Source organism: Amia ocellicauda, chromosome 3 (genome assembly GCF_036373705.1).
Source record: "Amia ocellicauda isolate fAmiCal2 chromosome 3, fAmiCal2.hap1, whole genome shotgun sequence".
Lineage (NCBI taxonomy): Eukaryota > Metazoa > Chordata > Actinopteri > Amiiformes > Amiidae > Amia > Amia ocellicauda.
This window is the reverse complement of record NC_089852.1, coordinates 10493117-10518116: the sequence shown is the minus strand read 5'-3', so window position 1 is coordinate 10518116 and position 25000 is coordinate 10493117. Positions and strand designations below refer to the sequence as shown.

The window sequence follows — 25000 nt, the reverse complement described above, 5'->3', positions numbered from 1 at the left end:
GAATACAGTGTTTATAAACTCAGATTGCTCACAATGTTTTCATTTCTCTCCGTTATGAGCTGGACCCCCAAGAACAAAAGAACACTGAGTGAACTCAGATGTTTTTTTTTTTTGTTTTTTTTTAGGAAAAGATTCCATAAATCATCAAAAAGAAAGAGGAAATAATTCGAAGAACAGTACAAAAAGTTGCCTTTATGCTTTTAATTACCTTTTTCATTTCGAAACTGCTCTTATTATTCTATTTATATATTTGTCATTTGGATCACATCCAGATTGACAATCCCACAATACATCACATTCCTGTTGAATGACACATAGTCCCTTCTGCACTCTTTAGGTTACATATAAATATAATGTGGCCATTTCAGCAGTTTAAAAGTCAACCAAAGTAATAATACACAGCAGGAAATAGTTAAATTCAGGAAAGAATCATATGACCGATACTAAAACTGACCCTGAGGATTTTATTGAGGTGAATGGATGTCAGAATGAACTGCATCTTCAGTATGAGTTTTACATTCAAGCAGTAAAGAAAGCAAATAAGAGGCTACCTTAAGCATAATGGAAACAAACCAACAATTTCATCCGCCACACTGCTCATTCTCCCCTGCATGTAGAGAAGTTGGCAGGAATATTGAGATCACTGTGAGAAACGCCGCAATTGTTTCCTGAATATTTTAAGAATTTTCTTTCTTCCAGCTGGGTAAAGAATTTTTATACAATGCTGGAGTAAAAACCCAACTTTAAAAAGTAAATTTTGTGGAAGTGCAAGTTGTACAGAGCAACAAATAGCAACTTAACAAACACAGAGGCAAATGGAGGCATTATTAGCATTTTGAGCAGCTTTTTTCCCCCCCGTTTGTGCTATGTCTAATTTTCCAAGATGATGGCCCTACTCTCTCCTGCTTTAGAAACTGAGAAGTGACAGTACACAAACTGCATCAGAGCAGGCAGAAAGAAAGATGCTTACCTTATTCAGAGTGAAGTTATGAAGATTACAAACAAGGATAGTTTTGTCCTCTGCCTCCTCTGGGCACTATGCTATTCTTTCAGCATGAAGGTCCCTCTGACTGATTCAAATGTGGGAGGGACCACCCTGATCTTGTTACAGAGACAAACATCAGTCCTTCTGATACAGACAAGCGGTTGAATCATATAAGTTTTTGACTACCCATGCTTTACAATTTCTCATGCATTATTCCAACAGTTGATTTTTTTTTTTTTTTTTTTTTTTTAATCATCCCTGGCTTTGGCAGGACTTATTTTGTATAGCCTTTGATTTGTACTTACTATAGGTGAGGGATGTCACAGTATACTTCGATGCATATAATCCAGGTTCACTTAACCAAACCGACCAGTTACTGAATTCGTGGTGCAGTGTTATGTGAAAACACACCTTTCTATACCTTTGATATATTTCTTAATTAGATTGAATATATTATACATAGTTAGAACAAATTATTACAATGAGTTTTAAAATACTTTATAGAACATTACTTGTTAAAATACTTATGACTGATGCTTGAGATATTCATAAAGTAACAGTTAACTTACCTTCCATGAACTCGATGTTGTAGCCAATAGAACTGCTTCTGATGAAAGTGATTTAGCCCATAAATCAGATTCCACAAACACAGATTAGCACTATTGCTTGATTACCCAATGTTGATTTAGGTGGGGTACTGCAAGACAAGTGCTGATCAAGGACTGTGGAACCAGCAAAGACTACTCAGGGACATACTTCATGCTGGTATCATGCTCTGAGTGGCAGAGGACACTCACAAGAAACCAACAGCCAAGTTGAAACAGTAACAGCATTGAGAGAAACTAATTATACAAATAACATAAATGACCTAGCCATACAGTGGAGCTGAAGGCAGGGAACCCTGCCATAAAAAAAAATCACATTCAACCACAGTTGTATAGAGACAAGGGCCTTGTATATGGGATTGTTTCAAAGCTAGCCGTGAGCCCTTTGTATACGAAAACTTGGTGAAAAAAATCTATATTAATGCAAGTTTGAGAACTGTTGAAAGGCACTTAATAAATTAAATAAGCCAGCCAGTCTGATCTCAGCAAGAGTGCCAATCATTCACTGAAGAGCAAAAGCCAGTGCGTACCAGGGACACCAGTACAGGCCGTCTATGTCAAATAGGGCGGCTACATTGCCTTTAACTAATTTAACTTCCTTACAGATGCAGGTTCTTAAAAATGTGCTGTAATTGCCATTTATTGTAACTGATTTAATAAAAAATAACATACCACCAAAACAAATATTTGAGTATGCTCCAGAAAGATCAAATCTAAACACAATTGTATACAGCTTCAGGCATATAAACCATGACATGGCTAAAGCTGTTTAATCTCTGAATTTTTGTTTGGGATTTATACTCAAGATAAACTACAATACTGACTATCAGGGCTTTAAAACGATGACTACTTTTCCATACATTGAATTAGCAAGTATGCAGTACTACAATCAAAGTTGTGATCTGATCTTCAGAAGGCAGGGCCAAGCAGCACTGTACTATTAAAATGGTTGGTGTTACTGAAATCTCAAACCTTAGTGGCATTGTACTACAAACTATTAAAATGTAGTTTATGAAACAAACAATTCATAATTTGCAAACATACCAAGTAAAAATAACTAAAACATTTCCATACCACTGACATTGTGTGCGTTTTAACATTCACAGCGATCAACATGACTTATAAAATGTCATGGTAAAATTTGAATAAGTGATAATTAAGAAAACACGATCAATATTGACTAATACCATCTCTCCGTGATCGTTGTAACCAGCCTGTTTTATCTGAATCTTCCAACTATAACCAAGATAAAGCCATAAGTAAACATAATACACATTTTATTTTTGAGATTCCATTGTTTATTTTTTGAATGAAAAACAATTTGGACAATTTCAATTGATCTGTACAAAATGTGAGTATTTTACAAACTGTACACACACACAAAGGAAAAAGTGACAGCATGACTTTAAGGAAAATAGGAAAAAATAGTGAAAGGAAGCATATTTTCCTCTCGTGAGGCTTCTTTAACATATACAATATATACAAACATTAAATTAAGACATTCCCTCTTCTCTAGATCTACCTGTCACTCGGTGCTGCAAAATAAACGAGAATCCACTACCATAACACATTCTAGTTCCAAGGCCACAGAAACCTTTTTCCTTTAAAAAGCAAAGCTGCAGAGATGAAACCAACAACATGTCTTCAGAAAGCTGTTCAGAAGTACGACTAGTTCCCCCCAAGAAACTGTCAATGTCATCTCTACATCAATGGCTGAACCTCACACCCCACACTGCCTCCCTCCTGAGGGCTAGCATTAGTTGAGGATTCACTGAAACCAAAAACAAGGCATCACACTTGGGAAGGGGTTTTCCCCCAATTTAGTTTTTTTTTTTTTTCCCTTTCCTCCTTCTTCCCCAAGACGGCGAAGAGCACTTCACCACTTGATCAGGCTCTCGGAAGTCTAGATCAGGGCTCATCCCAAGAGACATAGCAAGTCTCCCCACCCCATAGGGAGCTTTGCTGAATCTCTTTAGATGGAAGGCAGCTGCTTTGCTCTTTGACCAGTCCCAAGGAGGCAAAGAATACCAAGGTCCCAGAAATCAGACTGCTCACTCCATTTCAGTGAAGCGTGCAAACATCGCTTTGCGGACGGCATCCTTATAGGAGTCTGATGCAGACACTCCGTAAGAACTGCCCTTTGTCCCTAGGCCTGCTCCTTTCATCCTTAACTGTGCCTGGAGGAGAAAACAAAACAATGACCTTTGGCACCTGTACATACAATTAAATGGCTTTCCAAGGCCTGTTGTGAAGATCCTTTACTGGTAAGATAGAGGAAGATGCATTGCTAGAATCAGGTCAAACTGAAATCTGGATATCTGAGGAAGCATGCAACTATGGCCATTAAAACAAGCAGCATGAAATTCTGCACATGCCTTCAGAGTTCTCCAAAAAATAAACATCCATTCTGGATCTTAAAGCAAGGCACGACTTGAAAGCAACATATTTGAAAGACCATCAAAAGACATGAAGGTCGGTTCAGATTTAACTGTACAAGCTATTTCATGTAAAACTTAAAAGGCAAATTATGGTCAACACTGGGACTCACTTCAATAGGGGCAGTAATGCCTTGCTGGTTCCTCCCCAAGCCTTTGCCTTCCTTCCAACCCATGGCCTGTAGCATCTTGCTGCCAATGTTGTCACTGTTCAGGCCATCTTTTGTCGGCTGCTCATAGTTTCTGTAAAAACATCAAAAGTGGTTATAGTTAAAAAAAAAAAAAAAAAAAAAACTGGGAAAATAACTTCCCTTCATGTTGACCTTGTAGACCACACTCACACTGTCGGAGGCTCGTAGTATTTTTTCTTTTTAGGTTCTGGTGGTTCTGGAATGCCATATTTCTCTCTTCTTTCGGCTGCCCGATCCCTGTACTTCATCTGGGGGGGACAGAAGGGGTTAAACCTTACAAAATCCATCCCTTTTCAATCATGGTGGTCTGCATACTCTACATACTTACTTCTATGACCACATGGCAGTTTGAAATATATTAGGCAAGGAAAGAAACTGAAAAAAGCAGCTCTTACCTCTGTCTCCTTCATTTCTAAAGCTTCCAGTTCTGCTTCGGATAACTTAGACCTCCGGTAAACTTCCAAGTTTTGCTGTGAAAATAAATAAATGAAAGGATCACTCATTCATCTTAATTACATTTGATGTGCTGGCAATAAAGTAAAATAAAAATAATCAAGTACTTAGTTAACTTTCTCTAGCATACCTTGTGCAGCTCAGATAACTGTTGATGCCTCAGTAAAGCCTCCTTGTTGGGAAACTGTCTGCGACACAGCAGGCAGGCCATCTTCTTCCAGTCCGTCAGCTTGTCCGCTCCCTCCTCGCTCTTCTCCGGCTCAGGCTCCTCCGTGTCGCTGTCACCGCTGTACGCAGCCACTAGCCCACACTGTTTGAAGAATCAGAATTGCCATCACTCCCTACACTTCAATGCTACCAAGACTTTTTTTTTTTTTTTTTTGGTTGTTTTATTTAATAATTTTTTATTTTTATTTTTAAGAAACCCGTTGTACTAAGTACTATCTTAGTTATATTGAGTCAAAATGTACTATATGAAATTAAACGCTGAAACTGGAAACTACCCAAGGATCTCTATTTAAGTCTTTAAAATAAAGATTTAACTTGTTTTCAACACCAAAATAAATTTGGACCTTGTCTGAAGCGTTTTGAAGCCACTAACCTTGACTGGATTCTCCTCTTCTCCATTCTTGGAAAGTTCTGACATCAGCTGCTGTTTCTCAGACAACCCACCCTGCTGTGAAATAACATTGGTTTACATTTTGTGAAAATAGGCACTACAAAACATCAAGAATGTCACCAACCCAATTGAGAGAAGCAATAAATATGAACACTAAAGATTAATTAGATACCTTTTTCTCAAAGAGAGCTACAAAGCCTGCATCCGCTGCAGCAGATTCCCTCTTCTCCTCGTCCCTGTACTGGTTAATTGGCTGGAAGCTGTTCTTGAAGTTCTCTTTCTGCTTGTTCAGGCTCTTAGCCCAGCGCTCCATATCTTTGGCAATCTATGAGGAAAACATTCGGTTAAAACCACTGGTCTGAAACAGGGTTACAAGTTATACAGTCTTCCAATGCAGTGCCTGAAATTTGATGCAATGTGTGGATAAAACATTTAGAACTGTTTTGGCAGTTTTGTTCCATGGTATTGTTCACATTGACTACAAAACAGGACAGCATCATGATCCCTTATCTGGATAAACACTGAAAGCTAAGACTTCGATGAGATGCTTACTTGCTGTGCAGTTTTACTTTTGGGCTTGTCCTTCTTTTCCTTGGTCTCCTTGTTTGGTGCAGAAGTCGAGGTATTGGTCTGTCCTGATGCATCAGCTGCTGGTGCATATGCCTGTTTCTCATTGTCCCAGTAGAGGTATTGTTGCGTCTGCGAGTTGTAATAGTACTGCAGGGAAAGAATAGTAATTTCTTTCCATTTTCATAGTTATCCATATGCTTTTTTCTAACTAAATTGAAAAGCAACCAAACTCTTGAATAAATACAAAAGGAATCCTATGTATTTGACATATTCAGCGACTGTTTCTTAAGTAATTCTAGGAAATTAAACAAGCTAAAAGGAAGAATCAAATTTGGTAAAACTGATACTTGAAATTTTGTGCAGCATGTGTAGCTATGAAGTACAAACCTGGGTGTTTGGATCATAGTAAAGTCCTGTCTGTGAGTCATAGTAATATCCCGAGGATTCATCAAATTGGTAGGCAGACGTGTCTGGAGCTTCTAGAAATGAAAACGTATTAATCTTAATGCACAGACCAGCACTCTCAGCCTCAAACTTAGCACATTACATAAACACATGTACATATTAACTGCAGTCACATACAATTCTTGCAACACTTTCCAATCAAATATGTACAAATCGATACACGTATTGTGTGATTGTCTGGGATCTGAAGCCTTAACCTAAACAATTCCAATCCAGTCCATAGCTTTTTATTCTCTGCATTGATTCTAGTTCTGTGCAAAAGGTGTGAATTATGATTTGTCACTACAGTAAATCTTGGGGACTCTTCCTGCCCTTACCGTCAGTGGTAGCAGTTGCTGCTGTTGATGCAGTTGCTGCAGTCACCGTTGCTGTGGTGGCGGTTGCCGTTGCTGCTGCAGTTGTAGGGTCTGTGGCAGTTGTGGACTGAGAAGCCACCTCAGCCTGAACAGCTTGTTGCACCTGCAAACAGTGAAGAAACAATGATGATTAAGACTACTACTAAAGGAACACTATAAACAACATGAAACATTTACACTAATTCAAAGGCAGCTTATTTTCAGATTCATTAGTGCTACGATTTCAATCTCAGTGCCGATCAGCAATTGTTGTAACTTAAACTCATTGAGTGTTGTGCCAGCATCTGAAATATACAAATACAGCTAGCTGGTGTGTACAGCAGGATGCAACGCCGACACCCTACCTGAGTAGCCGGTTGGCTGATCACATGTGGTTGATACACTTGGGCACTCTGAGATACAACAACTCCTGGAGCAGCAGAAACTGCCTTCACAGCAGGAGGAGCTGCAAGACATCAGTTTCAGATTAATTAATTACCAACTCAAACTAATGCAAACAGCCAACGGAGTATGCCGATGACAGGTGGACTCCTTCTGAACATCTCCTTGAGGTGCTAAAGTATTTTTTGTGCGTCTGTTTGCACAAGTTGAATTTAAATATATATAAAAAAAAAAAATTTAAGTGGCTAAATCATATACAGAGAAGTTATTTGTTTGAAAACAAAAAAAAGACCACAAATATTTTAAGAATGCAATCCGAAGAGAGGGGACTATAACATGAAGAAGGAAATTATCCTTAAGAAATCCAGTCAAAGATTAATCTTGTCTGGCACCATATGTTAGTATCCATACAGGACTTCAAAGAACAGTTTTAGATATTTTAAGAAAAAAAGAAAATCCTAACTTTCCAAATGATTAGCCAAAACTAAATCTAATTTTAAAATTAATTTAAAACCATACCTCCAAGTAAGCCAGATCCATGGGCACTATCCACAGATCCAGGCTGCTGGTAGTAAGATTGATAATCCTGGCCGTACTGCAAATGAGAAAATGCATTATTTAGAAATAAACTAGACAAAAGGGAAATACCGCATGTGCAGTTACATAACAGGTTATCTGAAAAAATATCTAAAAAATGCACAGCACATTCTAAAATGCATTGAATATTACACTTTCCAAAGTTACATAACATTGTTGGATATAAAAGATGAAAAAGTTCCATTGTTTCGATGTTAGAAACCTTGATCGTAAGAATGGTATGTTTTTAATATACTGTAATCATTATGCTATTCTTTTTGAGATTACTAATGTGAAACCTCATTAACAGAGGCTGGGGCAGCCCTGTCCTCACCTGTGCATAAGGTGCATACCCATCCTGCAGGTACCCATACTCCACAGCTCCCTCAGATCCCTGTTGGGGCTGCAGCAAAAACAGGGACCAGTTAATCCACCATTGATTTATGGAGAGGAATGCAATGAATGCAACCAGGAAGGAAGAACAAGAGGTACCTGGCTGGAGGACCACTGGGCAGCTGCAATTGCTGTGCTCGCCACAGAAAAGGCGCTGATTCGATTTCCATCCGGAAGGAGCAAGTCCCTGATTAAGGCAAAATGCTGTTATTATCGAAGATTCAAAATAAATAAATAGCTAAAAGGAAAAGGAACAGGTCAATATATCAAACTTACTTCCTTGCACTTTTGGCATAATCCACACCAATCGTCTTTCCATCAAGTTTAAGAGGTGGTTGTAGTCCCTGTAGTATCATGAGAAGCTGTGATGCCTCCTATGCATGGAAAATACAAAACACAATTAAAATGAAATACAAATTATTATTTTTTTTTCTCTTGAATCACAGTCAATGACTGAAATACCTGACAGGCGATGAATTGCTTAATAATCATTTCTCTATTGGCAACAGGAGTCAAAGGAAAAGTGAAAAACAGAGATGAATGCTGATTGACGACAAGACCTCGACATACCAAAGGAGAGGAGAGCTGCACAAAAGCAAAGCCTCGGTTGTGACCAGTCTGCTTGTCCTTGATGAGTCTTATGTTGCCCACGGATAGATTGGCATAGGGAGCCAGCGCAGTCATGATGGCTTCCACTGTGGTGAGAGGGGCTATGTTCCTCAGGATGATCGCTGGCAGGGGAAAAGCACTTGTCAATCATTATTTTGCCAACAATATTTGATCATGGTAATTTACACTGCAATTAATTATTAGGGTCATTTAGTTACTATGCATATGTATATATACACACCCATTCCTATTCTATTATACAAATAAATTGGACAGTATTTAGTTTATTTCATTTGGCTTCTAATAAGGGACATCACCCAAGCATTAGAGAATTTACCATTATAAAAAAATACATATGTTGAATCTCTCTCATAACTCTACATACAGAAGTTAGCCACTTATGAAGAAAATATGGAAGTCCTTACTATCGCCATAATAATCTCCTCCGTGCTGGGGCTCTGGGACTCCACTGGGGCTGCTCGACTCACTCTCTGTCAAAAGCAAACACAAAAGTAAATCTGATTAATACTAATCCCATCATAATTTAACTCTCCGCCAGATTTGCGTGCCAGTTGGATTATGCCAACGTCAGGGATAATATCAGTGGGTACCCTTGTACATTCCTAGGTCAGACTGCATTTTCTTCTACGCTTTACAGGAGGAAAAAGGTTCTCACACATGTCTCTTATTGAAGCTGTAAGTTTCTTTGTAGACTATGCCCTCCGGTTTTAAACCATTTTTGCACTCCTGATGCATCAAGGCTTGTGCCACAGCATATGGCATTTATGTACAAAAAAGGCATCTCAAGGCCTTTTCAGGGAGCATAATTGGCTCCAACCTCAGGGTTAAACGTCAGACTAACTGGATTCACAGTTGCTTTGTGGTGGAATACTGCCCCTAAAAAAAGTGTTAAAACAAAAAAAGCAAAAAAATCCTGGCTGAACCTTCAGGGTAGATGGGGAAACCAAGAACTTCAAGAATGTACACACAGTACCAGGCGTCTGCATAAAGGTAGGACATCCAGGTGAGTGCATTGGCATCTTGGTACAAATTACTTACCAACTTTGGCTGCTCCACACCTGAAGCACTTCAGCCGCCTCCGGAAATTGTACAGGCCACACTGCAAGCAACCGGTTACATTGTTTTATTCAAAAAACTACTAATGTCTGCAACCAGAACTAGTTGCCTCAGTAAAAAGCAAACTAGGAAGTTGCTGCAACTGATACTTACCAGGGCAAGTCCACTCTAATTTGTTGAATCAGCCAAGCACACAACTACCATGCCAAGAGTTCAAGAGACAACATACAGTGCACTTAAAAGTTGAAGTTCCACCATAAACTCAACCGAGAGGAACCGACGGAACGAGCGACAGAATGCCAGAGAAGTAGCCCTTCTAGGCCAATACATATTGTGCCAAGTCACGGTCACTGGGAAATAAAAGACCTAGACACTTACGGTGTTGCAAAGCCAGTCTTCAAACTTATGCCTCGGATTGCTGTAGTGCATGGCCACGGGCTTGCCCTGGATCACCAGCTGTTTCTGCAAGATGAAGATGGACCCAATTATTTCAATATTTCGTGGTAACAGATAGCTGGGCTGGTCAGGTTTGATTTTAGTAGGTCCCAAGGAGAAGCACACTTCAAGGGGGTGGGGGAGCACTCGGTCTCCAGAACGGTTTAGTGTCAGCTGATGTTTGTCAGGGAAAGGAGCAGGTGTGTGTTTGCATGTGCCAGGGAAGATGCTAAAGGTGTAAAGGACCCGACTGCTACTGGCTCGGCCTTGGCCCATTCTCGTCTTCGGATAAAAGGGGAGAGTTGCAAAATGGGCCAAGACTCGAAGGCAGAGCGGATGTGACATGGAGACCCAGGGAGCATCTCTGAATACATTTATTTTGTGTGAACCTAGAACCAAGGAGTGCCTCAAAAGAGACAGAGAGGATCAAGAAAAACACAAATCCCTCTTTACTTTTGAAAGGCACGCGTCTCAACCTTCACAGGTGTTTCTCTTAAAAATAAAACACTGACAATAAACACTTAGAACTGTCTTAATACTAGAGCTTGTACAGAGGTGCTGAATACACCAAATTTTATGAATTAAACTTTACTGTATACATTTAAATTTTGGAGTGGGCGCTTTAGAAGGACCATATACTTATTCCATAAATAATAAATTAAAGGGCTGTGCAAAGGATTTTCTGCTGGCAAGATGAAAACACAAATGTTTTTTTCCGGTGTTGCTGGCCAGAAATATATTCTTGCTACCAAAGATTCTCCTCACTTACGATTCATGTTATTTGAGAACTGGCCAAAGGCATTCATTATTCATAAGTGATGCTTATTTTGTTACAGACATTTTCCAACATGGAGTTATGGCATTAAAGTTTTCCATAGCAGATTAAATTAAATACTGGTTAAAAAAAAAATACATAAGATATAAAATACACCCTTCTACAAATTACATTGTGCTAGAAGGATGGTAATGTGTAGACTTTTAACCAAATTACAAGAAATTTGTATCATGTGCCCCTTGAGTCGATTTATAGCATTATCATTATGACACATTAACACAAAACAGGTGTTTTGCCAACAGAATCTACATTGAAAGCAGACTAAATCTAAAAACACTAATAAACAAATAAAAGTGAGAAGGAGAGGTGATTAAATAAGAAACTAATTATGTATATATAAGCAGCTTCACTAGCAGTTTTAAATATTCAATTTTCACTGGAACAGAGAAAATCATTTGTGTTTTAATGAAATCCCTTTTGCACAACCTGCATCTCTTTTACCAGCTCTCTGAGCATGTACATCGACAGCTTAATAAATATTGGTATCCAATTAATTTTAGTTTAACAAAAGTATTAATTAAAATCAAAGGCAATTAAAACATCTTATTTAGCTAAGCCTCAACGTTTTTTTTTTTTTTTTACTGAATCACTTGTTGCACGTTTCTGCCTCCTTCATAGCTCAACTGAGAACTATGTAAATTCAGCAGCATGACTCGGAGTTCAATGATCCTCTGTGGAAGAAGTGCTACAAACCTCTTAGGATATTAACATCAGCATCTTTAAGACCATATCTGATGCTACATGATTGCCAGGGTTTAATTTCATGAACTCTGAGCCATTTAGGACCATATTTTCTAAAAATATTTCAGTAAAGTCTTCCATCGCTTTTTCTTTGCGCATTCGTTTTTTTTTTTTTTTTTTTGGTTCTGATCCCCAAGATAAAATCTAGACTTGGCGATTGAAGCAACCTGATTGGTCTCCATCCATCTGGTAGCATCTTGCAAGTGATAAAACTCCACGAAGGCGAAACCTCGGCTTATACCTAGAGACAGCATTCAGATATAGACGGGAGTCGTGTTAGTCAGATTCCTTGGCAAACAATCAAGCTCTGTCACAAACTGCTTCACAACTCAGAAACCCAATCAGTGAAACAGTGGGTGATTTATCTGGGCAATTGTCACAAACTTTGCCATAGCAAGAAACCTTTCAGATGATAATGCCTAGGTAGCACTCATCCACAAACTTTCAAATGGTCACCATGCAACTATGCAATAGGTTCTACTCTGAGAGCGTTATAATAATAATAATAATTATACCTACTTACCGCTTTACCTCACACTACTTTGATTTATAGAAAAATGTCCATTTCCGAAAAAAAAAAAAAAAAAAAGATAACCATTCCTTCGCTATGGCAAAATTATCTCAATTGGAGCAAAACTGGACTCATGATTTTTTTTTCTTGGCCTTGGAGAGGAGAATTTCTTCGACGAGATTTTTGTTCTCACCTGTCCGCTTCTTCATCAGTCTGACGTCAGTGGGCTGGGGTCCCTCAAGCAAATCCAAAGCTGCACGTATCTGAAACATCGATGAAGCATAAATTAATAATTTACAGTCTGTTCCAAACAGGAGGGAGTGTGTCTGCCGTTTCCCTAAGACACGATATGTTGATGTAACAGCGAAATTAGTATTGAGTATCTTCTGCTCATATCCTCTGAATGTGTACCAACATAAGAAGCATTAAACACTACAAATGTTAAAAGAAAATTGTTTCAACCAACTTACATCCACCTCTGTGACATGCAGTGACAGGCCTCTCAGCATGATGGTCTTGCTCTCCTTCTCTTCACCCATTTCCCCCCTGTAGTCCTGATCCTGGTAATCTCCGTCCGAGTGGTAGCCATCTTCTGACTTGTCACTGTTTCTTCGTTTTCTTTCTCTCTGTGGAAGCAAGAAATACCAAAGCACAGACGAGATTATGGAACCATGTTCAAAGATCAGATTAAAATACATTTCTTTTGAAAACCCTGCACCAAGAAGTAAATGACAGACCCAAAGTGTAACTATCATTTCCAAAGAAATCTAGATAACCTACACTTCACTATGTTAAAACACAGATTTAGACAGCTTAATGAATAGTGTTTTTCGGCACACACGTTCACAGCCACAGTTCTTATAAGTGTATTGAGATATTGAAGCAAAAAAAGCCTTGTTATAGCCACTGGTTGAAGGGTTTGTTATTAGTCCCTTGAACGGCATAATTTTCTGATTGTTTCTTTTTGGGGAGATGCTATATGGAGGACTATCCATGCCAAATAATAAAAATAAAAAACTAAAAACGCTTCAAAATGTAAAAGCACATTGAGAAATGTAAAAACTAAAGCAGCAAACAGGAAATACGTTGAAATACACAAATGTTGAAATATATATATATATATATATATTTTAATACATGGACATTTATCAATTTCAACATTTATTCCTGTATTTATTTATTATTTTCTGCGTATTTCTTTAAAATTGTGGCATGGATAGTTCTCCATAATGGTAAACCCCAATTGCATGATCTGACCCATTTCAGTAGAGTTGCGCAGAATATTCCTTTCCATTCCCTATTAGGTCTTGTGTCAATCTTGTACTGAAGTGGGCAGTTATAATAACCCAGAGCACTTCAAAAGGTTCTTCTGTAAGAAGTCTAAATGTAATGTGTTGTGAAGTTCAGACTTACCTCAGGACTGTCTCTGCTCCTCCGTTCTTCATATCGGTCGTTCCTCCGTTCATCGCTCCAGCGGCGCTCGTACTCGCGGTCCGTATCCCTGTCTCTGCGATCGCGCCACTCTGAATCATCACGACCCTGATCTGGACCATACCTCCCACTGCGCTCACTACGACTGACCCTGCACACACAACAACCACAAAATCGGTCAATTCTCAAAACCCAACCCAGGGGTGAACACATCAAGCTGAAAACCCCAGTACTAAATCTTGGTGTAAAACAATTGGCATGCATCAGGAAAGAAGCAACTAAAGTGAGAGTAGTCAATGAAAGAGACTCTCAGGTCCAGTAGTTTCAAGGAAGGAAGTGACACGTGGAAAAAAGACTGCAGCAGCTGTGTTCCAGTAGGAGCTGTTGCAGGTTTATTGAATATTTCCAATTTTGGGGAATTATCATTAAATATATACCACACCATTTCACACCATTTTCACCATTTACAGTTCAGAACCTCTTACAATAGCAACAGCAGAGACTTACAAAATATAAGCACAATACAAAGTTATATTTGCAAATCTGTTGATGGTACCAAGCCTCACCTTTTGTCAGATCCCATGTCATGCGTTTCAATAGATGACTCTACCGTCACAATACTGCAAAGAAAAATAAAGCAATTTCACACACTTGTCTTGCTGATAATTGTCAATGGGTAAACTAGACCTTGCAGGGAATACACTACACTCAATATTTTGTGTTCATAAGGCAGGATTCTTTAACCTTCGCAGCCAACTTTGACCGAGCAGCTGTTTTTTCTGAAAGGATACCACACATCAACAACATGTTTATATTTTGTGATGCTGCCTTATGCAAAATGGCAGTACACTTATGAAGACCATGAATGAGATCAGCAATCTCAATAGTAAGTGGCTCTCCTTCCAATCCATGGCACAGATGGCTATTAGAGGGTTACTCACAAGCAGAAGAGCCCACACATGCGAATGGACGAAGCATGGCAGACTAACTAGTGAGCAAACCTTCCATTAAAATACTTGCCTAGTGGGACAGAGAAGCATTGGGTTAGGCGGGCCAGACCTATGAGGATACCGACCAATTGCTCTCATGTTTCCCTGGCTATTCCCTCAGATTTGCATTTAAAAGTAGATATTTTCACACTGCTGTCAGGTCTGTCCTCCTGGTTTACCTTGATCTAGATAATCACCCTGTTGAAGAGCTGCCACGGATATTTATGGCAGCTAATAAACCTGTTTATCCTGCGTCTCAAACGTGCTGCATGAATCTCAAAGGATGTGGATTGACTTCAATTCCTCTTGATATATTTTAAGTTTCCCTGCAAAAATGCGAGTCTAAATTGATGTACACATAACATGCACCTAAATCAAAATGGTCCACACATATGTTTTGGCTCAAATCAAGCGAGGCTTGATGGATAAAGCCCATTCTTAATAACGCGAATGGACGAGTGTTTAATAATAGTTATCACGAAGCAGCCGATTGCAACTCATAGTACCTATATCCTAACTAAATGAGCGCACTATGTGTAGGCCTTAATTGTTGTAAATATACTACTACATTTTTAAAGATAAGCCTATCGGTTCACGTTGACTTACCTTTTGCACTCTGCGGGCCTCATACTAGCTAAAATTAGCTCAATTTGGTCTCATACACAGGAGGGTACAGCTATCAAAAAGCACACACTCTTTGATGTTTTTCATTCAACCTAAAAGTAACGAGGTAGAATGAAGAATGTAACAACTTGCACACAGCTAACAGTTACAAAAAATCAAGATGGAGACGTGTCCATAAATATAGAACAAATGCCCGATGTTATTTTTTGATAGATGCACTTCAAGACTTACCAACCTTTTATAGTTTTGTATAAAATATCTCTCTTTCTATGTTATTCAAAAATAAATGTCGAGATAATTTCCTTTCTGAACGTTTCTATTTTAAGGCTTCTCCATTTCTATTCAACCTACGAGCAAAAAATGGCTCTCGCAAGCTTTCTCTTTCCCAGAATGCAATCCTATTAATCCCGCCCTAAGCGAAAGAAGGGCATCTTGGGAATTTGAGTTTTACAGCTTTTTGAATGTTGCACTGTAGTTCACATACAGGTTCAGCGATATTTTTAAAACGTCGTTTTATAAGAAAACATTGCAAATACTTATTTAAAATACGTATTCGACTCCTAAGAAAAAAAAAATAATAGTTTAAAATGCCCAAGAAGAATCAGACTAACAATACAATTTTAAACAAATTGTAGTACTTGAAAAGAGAGCAACACACTAATAACAATGATGCAATATTACCCTGATAATTAATCCTATTAAACTGCTATCCTGTGTACGTGGGGCATGAGCTGTCGAATATTCTGTACCCTACTCTGACAAAAATACTTCCCTGGAGGTACTCATAGTCTCCAATGAGTTCAAGGTCATAACATCAATTGTTAATTGTATGCTTAAGGGTGAACTTTATATTTGTAAAAAAAAATAGTTAGAACCACCCCTTATTATGTGTATTAAACTTTGAACGATATTCAGTCACATTTGGGATTTTCAACCACACAAAGCAGCATATGTATGTTTGTGTCAGTGTATATGTGTTCATGCATGTATAAAGATATGTTATATGATTATTTACCTGGCAGCTTTATCCAATGCACCTCACTAAACAACTGCACTATATGTAAAAGGAAGTGTAAACATTTTTATATAGCAAAAATATATACTGCATACTTAGATGCTAATAACTATACTGCTAGAATTAACTACACGTGTCTGTGTCCACATGCAATTACAGAACAAGAGGAAACTACCATGCCACAACACAAACAGCACACACCCAAGGAAAGAAGTCAAGCCCCTTTTCTCTTAAACTTTAATTTTTGAAACACATGGTAAATACAATTGTTACTCTTACAAGAACACATACAAAAAAAATCCAAGACAGAGAGAAATTATAGCCACAGAAAGAGAATGAACTTGGCACTTTTGGACTCTCCCTTCACTTTCCTCTGCCCGTGCTAGATGGGGGATGTTCATTATCTTCAGCCGCACAAGGTTTCTCTGTGCCTTCTGAAAGCATGGCTTCACTGGAGAGACCAAACACTTCCTGATTAAGGGAAGTGAAGGGTGTGGGCAGGGGGGTGGGAGAAAATCTTTTAAACTTGGATACAATAAACATTTTGATCCTTTATAGTAGATTTATTAATGTCAGGATCCAGCCACCCAAAGTGTGTGCTTACAGTTCTCAGTTTTAAAACTTAGAACTTCCTAGTCCTCAGGCAGCTCCCATACACCTTTACTCTTATTGCTTACATCATAGGATCAAAATCAGAGGAGAGTGCCTAACCTAGGCCTCCAATTGCCCAAGTGTCCAATATCAAGCAAAATGTTTTAGTACGTAAAAGACAGCCTGAGGTTAAAATAACAAGCACACATCTGATTTGGAAAGGCTGTTCAGCTGTCCCGTGCAAATAGAAACAGGTCTAAAACACACAGGCATTAAAAACAAAATATAAGATGGAAAAAAAGTGACGTCTGGGTGCCATTGATGGACAGAGCTGGTCCAGCCTCTTGAGGATTCAGGATTCCTTCAAGTCTTAAGTTAAGGTCTCCCCTTTTGTTACCTAGAAGAAACAGGAGATGCATTATACCAATTACATTAATCATTCACTGATTATTTCACAATTTGAAATGTCCCTTATTATTTCTACAGTCATTACTCCATTTCTAATAAGATTACATCAGTAAAAAGTTTTAGGTTTATGATCAAGCTGACTACCAATTTGCTTTTAGCTGTCAATATTATGAGAACTGCCATAACGTTATTCCTCCTGATCATAATTATTTCAAACATTAACATGTACCCTACATTTCCCAATCATTATGAGCACACAAGGGAAGCGGAAGTGGTTTACAGTAAACGGGCTCCATGACTTACTCTAGCCTCGATGTATTCGATTCTCCTCTCCAGAGCGGTCAGCTTCTCGTTCAGAGTTGCCAGTCGGGACCGACAGGACATATCTAAGAAACAACCATGTTGGCTTTAGTAGAATACTTTTACAATCGGTCTGACACAGTAGATGACACAAGCATTAGTCTATACAAAAAGTTGTCACTCTTTAGTTGAAACCTTAAAAGTGTCCTGGAAGTGCAAACCATAAGGGTCTCAATGAAAGCAGACAGGCAGTCTTACTATGGCCAATCATCTCACAAAGATCCTTGCAAGCAGCTGTGAAGGAACAATTTCACAGTAGCCTGTACACATTGTCAGTGAAGGGTCTCCTCCTTGAATCACCCCAGATACGACAATTCAATAATTACTATCACTCATCACTCAGGGCCAAATGCAATGGTGCTGGACAGTCCAAAGGGGAAGCAACATGATTAGGCCCCAGTCCCGACTTCATACACTCTTTGCGTTTTAAGAGTAAACGCATTTCAGATGTAACCACTGCCGGGTAAATATGATATTTAAGCAAGACATACACTTGCCTGCTCAAAGCACAATCATTGCGTAAATGTGTAAGTGTGTATCACTTACAGTTCTCTTAATTAACAATCAAAAAAACATTCATTTCATGACGCGTTTGCAGTCGGTGCTAAAATAAAATGCGATTATTCTTTAATCGTTAGGCTATGTAGGTTTTGTGTGAAGCTTTAGCAAGGATACGAAAACGTATGTAATACAGTGAGAATAAACAGCAAAATGGGCGTTTTAACAATTAAGTCGAGGATGCAAACCCCAATAATCAAAATGCACCGGGATTTTTTTTTTTACAGCACATTCCCTTTACAATTACAAATAGCAGTACACCCTGACTGCTCTGTTTCTTCACGCCGTGTTTACGTTTTAAGGAGGGGTCGCCAGCAGCAGACAGGGCCTCGCTTTCTGGCTCAGAAAAACCCTCCACGTTGAATGTTCCCACTCCGTTCAAAAGCTCTTACCGAAAGAGTTGAGGAAATCGGCGATTTTCTTAATGCTGCTGGTGATGACTTCAATGTACTCTCGATTTGCCCAGTCCTGGTGGATCTCCCTCTGAACTGGATCTTCCTGGCCGGCCATTTTCTTTGAGATTTGGGCTGCACACCGAGCGCCGTCTACCCGCAGAAAAGTCACAGCTGCTCCCCAGTTCCAGCAGCAGGGGGCGGACACACACGGCTGAGCGCCTCGGTCCTCACAATGACCATCACATCACATATGTATTTCGTAGGCGAATGTATTAACTGTAATATTATTTACAGATAATTTTAGTTCACTGTGATATACTTTATATTATATTATATACCAAATGTGTTAAAGAGAAGGAAGCCAATAAAACAAAACAGAAGACATGGGGTGTTGCTTGCCAGTGGCAGTCCAAACTTCACACTTATTCTCTAGAAAAAAAACAACTAGAAATAAATGTAATTCATTAAATACTTTCATACAACTCCTATTATGTTTTTGTGATATTATTGGGAAATTATTGTTTTTGGAATAACTTCGATTCTAGCTGACTAACACGGACAATATTTAAATACAATACATTAGGAATTGAGATACACATATTACAAGACAACAAACAATTAAAAGTAGTATCATTTCACATTGAAGACACTTTTGTTAGTTGTTAGCAGAAGTGTCTCCGACTCCAGGTCTGTGAAGTCATGTTGAGTCACAATACAAATCAGAGACTTCCTTGTGGGTATATTAGCACACCCACCTGTCACTGCAACGACGCCACAGTACGCATGCGCACTGGTGCCTCTGTTATCCGTATCTGTCTACTATCAAACACAATAGTTAAGTCTAGTGGATGTGCAGCTGAAAGCCGACATCTTCTCTAACTGATATCTGACCTATCTTGCTATCTCGCTTCCTTCTACACATATGCAAATGCCTAGGTTTATATATTAAACTGAACTTAAACATATACGATATACCCGAGGGACAATTGTGCGTACTCTAAAAGTAGTTCATGATCAAAAAGATAAACCAGCATGCGCTTTATTTTGTGGATTTCACACAGGCCTGTACTGATACTCGATACATGCATTAAGCACAGGCCGTTAGGATTGCATACGCATTCAAATACATGAACTTTCAAATCTATTGTTTGCTGTCCTGTATACAATTATAGCGATATTTGATACTACCAGCAAATATAATAAACTGAGTGTATGCGTTTACATTGCACATTTATTTTAACTTGATTTACGTAGGTATTTAGTGTTGTTTTTTCCAACACTTCCTCAACACAGTTTCAAGGACAGCCACAAGTCCTGCCCCTAACACCTCCCCTTTCTTGCGCAGTACCTGCCGCCGCCGTTAAGAGGCTCCAGACGGGCCGCGCTGGACGGACGGACGGACGGACAGACGCTGCTGCTGCTGCAACATGGCCGGGCCGGTGAAGCGGTTCTACGACCTCTCTGCCAGGATGCTGGTGACCGGGGAGACCTACAGCTTCTCGGCGCTGAAGGGCAAAGTGGTGCTGATCGAGAATGTGGCGTCTCTCTGAGGCACGACCACCAGGGATTACGCCCAGATGAACGAGCTCCAGGACCGCTACGGCGAGAAGGGGCTGGTCGTGCTGGGGGTGCCCTGCAACCAGTTCGGATATCAGGTACGGCAAAAAGCTAAACTCTTCTATACCCACAGAGGAAGTATGGTATTGTAGGGAGTGCATGGCGTAGTAGGATTACATTTTAAACTTTCAACTGAATTCTGTACTACGAAATGTTCAGTTTGACCACCTATCCCAACGTACTAGAAATATGTTTTACGTTATTATGCATGGAAAAGTTGCTAACTTGGATAGGAAAATGATTTATAGATGTTTTTGATCATTTAGATAGGAGATCTATTTCTGTAACTTTCCTATAAAACCGTGCAATTAGTTTTGGAGTATAGATGCATCCTGTGTTTGTAAAAGAGCGTTACAAATGAAATGCTATATTTCAATTCTGAAGTTTAAACGTTTTACAAAGCTGTCAATTTGAACAATTATTTATGTTATAACCCTCTTTATTTTTGTAATAACTGACAATACAGGTCTATGTCACTGTTTTTCTCACGGGTCTCTACTTCCATGTGCTATTTCACAGGAGAATTGCAGGAATGAAGAAATCCTCAATTCTCTGAAGTATGTCCGTCCGGGAAATGGGTTTGTGCCCAACTTCCAGCTGCTGGAAAAGGTTGATGTGAATGGGAAGGATGCCCACCCCTTGTTCACGTTCTTGAAGGAGAAGCTGCCCAGCCCCAGCGATGACGCTCTGTCCCTCATGACCGATCCCAAGTTCATCGTGTGGAGCCCAGTCTGCAGGAACGACGTCTCCTGGAATTTCGAGAAGTTCCTCATTGGCCCAGATGGTGAGCCATTCAAACGATACAGCAGAAGGTTTCTCACCATTGACATCGAAGAGGACATCAAGAAGCTACTGAGCTTCGCAAAATAAACCGTCCTTGCATGCTTTCTTCGCAGAAGCACCAGTGTGGCTGGAGATTAGATTAGAGCAACCTGCATACTCTGATAAATGGAAAATATAATTAATGTGTTAATCTACTCTGAATGGCTGTATACTCTTTATAAGAATTTTCAGCATTTTTAGTTGGCTTTCCACTGTGTAACTCTTCAGACCATATCAAAGCTGTAGTGTTATTTCTTGTCAACTTTTGCCTCTGTATGAAAGCATGAAATTGTGTTTTGAAACTGGCTGTGCTCTCTTGGCAAGGTGCTGCTGCGTTTAGCCTTTACTGAATGAAGGCACCCTTTGAAACGCATGCAGAGAAGGGTGTCTGATGTATTGTTAAAGTCTAAACCTTACAGTAACACCACGCCCCTGTAAAGCACAGTCCTGTTTTCTAATGGTTTGTGGATCAATAAACATTAGACCTAACTCATTAACTTGTTTTCATCCTTTATTTATGTAGGCTATTTAAAGATTAGTCTTTCTTATGAATACTTATGGTTTGTGCTTTTTATTCAGTAAACAAAAAAAAAAAAAAAAAAAGGCATTCAAAAACAAAACTTACCAAATGGCTATAAATACCAAGTGTACGGGGCTTTCTCTGTGCACTTCCTCTTAACTGTATTGCAACATGCAATAATATTTATTTGGCTGGTAAATCATATTGAGAAAGAAGTGGTTTATCAACTCTGAACTAGAAAAAAAACAATAGTCCTTTTCATTGCAATGTAAATCAAACCATTCACTAATAAAATGTAAATATAATAATATCAAGTAAGTAAGCGTTTGAATACGAGAAGTTTTTCTTGTATTTCTAACTATAAACTGCTGATAAGGTTTTGAAGTAGGCTTCTGAATAAGCTTCTTGATTTAATTTTGAGTTCTCTGCTTTTCTCGGTCTTACAACAAGAACAGTGTAGTGGGTGGGATCACATGACGCATGCATCAAATTACTGGGGCTGAGGAGAAAACCACAGAAAAATAGCCAGTCATACTGACTAAGTAAATGAAGTTGCCCTTGTCACCCTTTTTTTTCTTCTCCATGTACACAATGTGTTTCAAGGTTGGTGTGTCTGTGCAGAAGCTATACTGTTTTTTTTAAGAATAAAACATGTATTATTATTATCCAGGGTATATTAGTGAGAGTATAGGTTCAAGGACTTCCCAAAATACTTGTTTATTAAACCAGGAAGTATTATTGAGGTTAATAGAACATCTTCAAAGAAGAACTAGGGAGTGGAGGTGGAGCAGGAAACTGACTTTAGTCCTGTTAAATATTGTTTTTAATTGTGCTATATAATAATAAAATCATTTGAAGTAAATCATTTATATGGAGGTAACTGCTTCACACAATTTCTTCTGAAGTGTAAGTTGAGAAGAAATGCCCATTGAAAAATGTATGAATACAGAAAGAAGAGTACTCAGATACAAAATATTATTATGCCATGGTACTTGCAAATTACTCTAAATTCAATACATCTGAAAAAGTGTAGAAAATGATCTGCAACATACATGGGAAAGGGTGTTTTACCATTTGCTATATTTTATGACTGACCTATCTATCAAGCTCTAAGTGACTCTTCTTCCCTGTCCCATACACTCCACAATGTTTTACAATTCACATTTGTGTTTGAAATATAGTGGTACTTATAACACTGTTTGGGAGACTAAGGGGGACCTGTCTCTCTAAGAGCCATCGCAGATACACCACAGGCTGGGAGGAGCTCAGCACAGAAACTGTTGTAATCAACTGAAATATCATATTCCTGCTCCATTTCCAGTACAGCCTCTAGCATGCTGTCATGTTCCTGTACCCTGGGAGTGTCCCCTTGTCTGCTGTGCTCCAGTGAACTGATAGCCTGATCTCCCCACAACAGTGGTGAGCTACTCAGTTCTCCGTCTTGGCTCAGACTGCTGTGCACTCTGTTCGACTCATTCTCAAACTCCAGCTTTCCAACTAGTTCCTCCAGTGTCTGCATGCCCACACTCTCTTGAATGGAAAAGATGCAAGATGTTAATGGTTTGCAGTCCCACCATACCTAACACTGACGAGTATTGAGCTTTCTCTGCGGTTTTGTGTGTGTTGCCACCTGTATATCTGTATGATTACAGACGTTTCCTAGATTAAATGCATGTACTCAGCAGTGTCTATTTCTAAAAGAGAAGGCTGCTTTAAAAGGCTTGCATCTAGCATGATTCTGAATGAGCCGTTTGGCACAAATGACGCTCCGTAGAGAGTAATTACAGTCATAATTACAGTTTGTATGTTACCAGATTATACAATGTCAGGGGTATAACAACTACAGTGGATGTACAATTATTGTTTTGAAAGAGATACAGAGCTATGCAAAGTGAAATTCAAAATAGTTCCATAACTACAGATCCTGTATTCTGTTACTGAGGAACTAATTAAATATGCAAACGGTATAAGGAAGGAATTAATCAAACAATTAAGATTGAATTGAAACAAATACAGTTGTAGTGTGACTTTTTATGTTTTTATCACAGTAATAATAATAGGATAACTAAAATGGGCATACCTATAATTTCTAGCAGATCCTGAGTGAGTAGAACATCAGATGTATTTGAAAATGTTTCCGGTTTTCTGAAATTGGAAAGCAAGGACATAATTTCCATGCCATCCACAAATAACAATTACTGACTACAATTCAACATACGCAGTGCTCGTGATAAGCATTATTCCTGTGGATGAAACAAGATAAAAAACATGTTTTACAAATTCTTACCTCAACATGGTAAATGAAGTAGGAGCTTCCTATTCACTCTTTGTAAACAAACAAACAAATAACATAACAATTAAATAAAATGCAATCTATAAAAGTTCACTTACGGGGTATATGTGGAATGAGGTCCTTCATGAACAGAAGACAACACGAGGCATTTGCACGAGAAGCTGTGGGGACTAGATGGGTTCCTGCACTGTTGGGAAGGAGATGAAAAGCAGTGTGGCGATTTGGGCAAGGACTCTGTCTGGGAAATGTGCTCCACAGCTTGATGGGTGGGGAACTGCCCTGAACAAGAGGCACTTTCCGGGGGCAAGGTAATGATGGCATCCAGCGCATGATCCAAGGCCGCTGCAAGCCCCTGTCTACACTGCCATAACCTCGCAGACATAACAAACCTGTAATAAAAACAGCTGGCTAAATTTCAGTTCATGTCATCTGTTAAGACATGCGGATGCAGTCGTTCTTACACTAATTAAGCAATTATTCATAGCTGCCATGAAAATGACAGACTTGTGCTTGGTGCACGTTAGTCTGAAAGATCTTGATTTATGTTTCTAGATTAAAAAGACATACAAACATAATAGTGAAATTATCAGAGAAAAAATGACTAGGTGGCCTGTAACAAACCGGTTTATCTGCTGTAGGATTTTCCCAGGATCGATTCTAGGCCTTGAAGAGTCCCGAATCATTGTTCAGTATATATCCCGTTTTATTCGAGTTTTTACCATAGCACATTTTTTTTTAAGTAAGACAATTTGTGTGACTTATATAATAATAATAGTAATAATAATGATTTCGGCATCACCTGCGCTGCGTGTGGCCGCTGTGACGCGTCGCCGTCCGTTAATTACCGCTCGCGGAGTTTATGAACATTTCGCCCACGAGAGCTTTGCCCATATTTGCTCACTTTAAATACGCTGCCTCGTCAGACACGGCTTTGTTTATAACTTTACTTTTAATGTTATTTCCCACATCTTATGTTTTAAAATACTTAAGCCTGTATGCTTTTAATTTTATGTGTGCAGTGTTGTTGAAACGCATGCACTTACTCGGTCGTGTTGATGTCGCACAGATCTGCACTAGCTTGTAATGTAATTGGTTCAAAGGCGCAGATCTGTGCAGAACTGCGGAAACGTGCACTGCAAT

At 39.0% G+C, this 25000-nt stretch overlaps 3 protein-coding genes and 1 long non-coding RNA gene across 6 annotated transcripts; 1 reads left to right on the top strand and 3 right to left on the bottom strand.

Moving 5' to 3' along the window:
• Positions 1–3409: 3409 nt before the first annotated feature.
• Positions 3410–15674, bottom strand: rbm5 (RNA binding motif protein 5). Of its 3 annotated transcripts, XM_066698120.1 has the most exons (26): positions 15517–15674; positions 15264–15373; positions 14235–14288; positions 13651–13819; positions 12708–12863; positions 12431–12500; positions 11894–11967; positions 10094–10177; positions 9698–9758; positions 9064–9129; positions 8600–8760; positions 8306–8403; positions 8129–8216; positions 7971–8039; positions 7580–7655; positions 7024–7124; positions 6641–6782; positions 6246–6337; positions 5841–6005; positions 5461–5613; positions 5271–5345; positions 4800–4979; positions 4612–4686; positions 4367–4464; positions 4139–4268; positions 3410–3767 (listed from the first exon to the last, which is right to left on the bottom strand). In XM_066698120.1, the coding sequence occupies exons 2-26, from the start codon at positions 15284–15286 to the stop codon at positions 3642–3644; spliced, it is 2586 nt and encodes an 861-aa protein (XP_066554217.1). In that variant the 5' UTR covers positions 15287–15373; positions 15517–15674; the 3' UTR covers positions 3410–3641. The 3 variants fall into 3 exon arrangements, with proteins under 3 accessions (XP_066554217.1, XP_066554219.1, XP_066554218.1); XM_066698122.1 differs by lacking the exon at positions 15264–15373 and having other exon boundaries at positions 15513–15674; XM_066698121.1 differs by lacking the exon at positions 15264–15373.
• Positions 15675–16516: 842 nt separating this feature from the next.
• Positions 16517–18779, bottom strand: brk1 (BRICK1 subunit of SCAR/WAVE actin nucleating complex). The gene is made up of 3 exons (XM_066698119.1): positions 18606–18779; positions 17599–17681; positions 16517–17284 (listed from the first exon to the last, which is right to left on the bottom strand). Exons 1-3 carry the CDS (start codon positions 18721–18723, stop codon positions 17258–17260), a joined length of 228 nt encoding a protein of 75 aa, XP_066554216.1. The 5' UTR covers positions 18724–18779; the 3' UTR covers positions 16517–17257.
• A 1184-nt stretch (positions 18780–19963) lies between these two features.
• gpx1b (glutathione peroxidase 1b) lies at positions 19964–21540 on the top strand. The gene is made up of 2 exons (XM_066698118.1): positions 19964–20263; positions 20745–21540. Exons 1-2 carry the CDS (start codon positions 20036–20038, stop codon positions 21093–21095), a joined length of 579 nt encoding a protein of 192 aa, XP_066554215.1. The 5' UTR covers positions 19964–20035; the 3' UTR covers positions 21096–21540.
• Positions 21541–21666: 126 nt separating this feature from the next.
• On the bottom strand, positions 21667–24392 carry LOC136736494 (uncharacterized). The gene is made up of 3 exons (XR_010811676.1): positions 23959–24392; positions 23648–23712; positions 21667–23097 (listed from the first exon to the last, which is right to left on the bottom strand). It is a non-coding gene; the product is annotated as an uncharacterized LOC136736494 (long non-coding RNA).
• Between the last annotated feature and the right edge of the window lie 608 nt (positions 24393–25000).

Coding starts and splice junctions, on each gene's coding strand:
- brk1 (XM_066698119.1), bottom strand. CDS start 18,723: ATGGCCGGCCAGGAAGATCCAGTTCAGAGGGAGATCCACCAGGACTGG. Junction 17,682..18,605: donor CGATTTCCTCAACTCTTTCG/GTAAGAGCTTTT, acceptor GTTGTTTCTTAG/ATATGTCCTGTCGGTCCCGA. Junction 17,285..17,598: donor TCGAATACATCGAGGCTAGA/GTAAGTCATGGA, acceptor TGTTTCTTCTAG/GTAACAAAAGGGGAGACCTT.
- rbm5 (XM_066698120.1), bottom strand. CDS start 15,286: ATGAGGCCCGCAGAGTGCAAAAG. Junction 13,820..14,234: donor GACATGGGATCTGACAAAAG/GTGAGGCTTGGT, acceptor TTGTGTGTGCAG/GGTCAGTCGTAGTGAGCGCA. Junction 9,130..9,697: donor GTGTGGAGCAGCCAAAGTTG/GTAAGTAATTTG, acceptor TGCTTTTGACAG/AGAGTGAGTCGAGCAGCCCC.